The sequence below is a fragment of the Aplysia californica genome, unplaced genomic scaffold, assembly GCF_000002075.1.
Source record: "Aplysia californica isolate F4 #8 unplaced genomic scaffold, AplCal3.0 scaffold00090, whole genome shotgun sequence".
NCBI classification, from domain to species: Eukaryota; Metazoa; Mollusca; class Gastropoda; order Aplysiida; family Aplysiidae; genus Aplysia; species Aplysia californica.
In genome coordinates, this window is record NW_004797360.1 from 1599073 (window position 1) to 1601743 (window position 2671).

The window sequence follows — 2671 nt, forward strand, 5'->3', positions numbered from 1 at the left end:
GGACGTAGACATCCGCAAGGACCTCTACAACAACATCGTCCTCTCTGGGGGCACCACCATGTTCGCGGGCATCGCTGACAGGATGACCGCTGAGGTGGCCTCCCTCGCCCCAGCTGCGATCAAGGTCAAGGTAAGGGTGGGCCAAGATAAGAGTGGGTCAAGGTAAGGGTGAGTCAAGGTGATGGTGGGTCAAGATGAGAGTGGGTCAAGATGAGAGTGGGTCAAGATGAGAGTGGGTCAAGATGAGAGTGGGTCAAGATAAGGGTGGGCCTAGGTGAGGATTTGTTTAAGGTAAAGGTGAGTCAATGCAAATACCGCGTACCAGGTATCCTGTTTTGGTTTGTTATTGTTGTTGTTGTTGTTGTTGTTGATGTTCTTGTTGTTGTTATTGTTGTGGTTGATGTTTTTGTTGTTGTTGTTGTTTTTGTTTGGGGGAGGGGCTGTATTTACCCACGTGCGACTTGAATTCTAAATTTTACACGAAATTCTAAAGGAATCCGCGAATTCAAGTTGGTGCGGTAGTGAAATGTTATAAAGGGATGCTACTGAACAAAAACTCAAGCGCACAACAATTTACATACACTGGGTGATTCAAATCGGGAATTCAGAACTAAAACGCTTGCCAAAATCGAAATGGGCAAAACGAGACAAAAGAGTATACTGAAAAAAAACCAACCTAATACCACCGCCCCCCCCCCCCCCCACCCCCTCCCAAAAACAACAACAACAACAAAAACAAACAAAGAACAACAACAGCAACAACAACTACAACAACAACATCAGCAGCGGCAGCAACAGCAACAACAAAAACAACAACAACAGCAATATCAACAATCGTTGTATAGACGATAGAATGAAGCGAATTTCCTCTTTATCTATCCTTTTTGGAAATGTGCCTTGCGGTGTACTACATATTATAGCGTTTTGGCTCACAGATGGTGCACTATGCTTCAAGACGAGCCTTTTTAGTGCACCTTTAAGAAAAGAGTCTTAAGTGCCTTATTCATGCAAGTTAAAATAATTATCAGTTTCGTTTACTTTATCTGAAACGGGAAAAATGCAGGCTACAACATTCATACGAATAAATGTACGAATTTAATTTTCCTTTTCTTAGTTTCTGTAAAATAATCCAGATGTTAATATAACAATACATTGCTTATGAGTTAAAACCCTCGTTTTGGACACCATCCTAACAAATCGCTTCCTGATAATAACAAAGTTATATCTCGCAATTTTTGGCCGTTTTGAATTACTAATACCATGAGTTAAGAAACCAAATTTGTTCTATTTGCTATTCCAAAATCGTAAGATTATTCAGAGTCGTTATCGAGATATGCAAAGAACTGCATTCGAAAATGCTTGACATGTTCTGAAAATCAACATTTTTTGACGTCACTTTTCTCAAAACTAGGTACTGAACAGATAGAACTTTGTAATTTTAGGTTAGTGAAATAGAGACATATCAATGGAAACGAAAACCCCAACTCCATAAGACATTTAAAAATCTAGCAAGAAGAAGAAGAGAAAAAGAAATTATGGTGGTGAAGAAGTAATGCGATGAAAAAAGAACCTTCATAATAATAATAATACACTCACAGGAAGACACATACTCAGATAGATACACATTCGCCCACACACACACACACACACACACACACACACACACACACACACACACACACACACACACACACACACACACATCGCACACATAAACAGACATATACACAGACACACATAAACAGACACACACATACTCAAAGAGAGAGAGAGAGAGAGAGAGAGAGAGAGAGAGAGAGAGAGAGAGAGAGAGAGAGAGAGAAGCACACGCATTACCACACATCTGACAATACACTCATAAATAATATCCACATGACCCCCCCCCCCCCCCCACATTGTCCCTTCAGAAACGCTGAACTCTATATTGTTTTCAGGTGATCGCACCCCCAGAGCGGAAATACTCTGTCTGGATCGGAGGCTCTATCTTGGCATCTCTCTCCACCTTTCAACAGATGTGGATAAGTAAACAAGAGTTTGATGAGGCTGGCCCAGCTATAGTACATAGAAAGTGTTTCTAACAACAGATCCTATTATAGTCCGGCTTACTGTCTATTTCGTAGCTCACCCAACTAATGTGTAATGAGATATAAGCGTACCAAATATTTTACTAACTTATACAAAATAATTATCCTGCTGTCAATTTCCTTATTATTCCGTTCGTCTTTTCTACTTTGTTTCACTTGACTTGAAAATGCAAATTGAATACATGTTTTCTGTTATCTTGTTCCAATCCTTCTCAAAATCATTGCACTCTCTTCTAACCATTTCATTATTTTCTTATACTTTTCCATGTCGCGAGAAGGGACATAGTTTAAACATATCACCACCTTAGAATAACAAAGATCAATCTGACTTTTTTGGCCGTTTTTGAGTTACTGAGACCATGCGGACAGAAACCAAAATATGTTCTGTTTGCTCTGTTAAAATTGTAAGATTATTCGGAGTCGTTATCAGTATATAGTATATTTAAATAATTGCCTTTGAAAAAGCTTGACATGTTATGAACTCAACATTTCTGACTTCAAATCTCCCCCCCCCCTCCAAAAAAACCCCACAAACCCCACAAACAAACAAACAACACCCCCCCAACACTCCCTCCCCCCCCCCCCCC

General features: G+C 40.0%; 1 protein-coding gene across 1 annotated transcript in view; it reads left to right on the plus strand.

Annotated features, from left to right (window-relative positions):
• Positions 1 to 2284, plus strand: part of LOC101860491 (actin-87E) — a 9931-nt gene extending 7647 nt beyond the window's left edge. The window contains exons 5-6 of the mRNA XM_013080524.2: positions 1 to 130; positions 1935 to 2284. Coding sequence (XP_012935978.2) covers positions 1 to 130; positions 1935 to 2078 — 274 coding nt within the window. The 3' untranslated portion in view covers positions 2079 to 2284. The remainder of the gene's footprint in view (positions 131 to 1934) is intronic.
• The last annotated feature ends 387 nt before the right edge of the window (positions 2285 to 2671 follow it).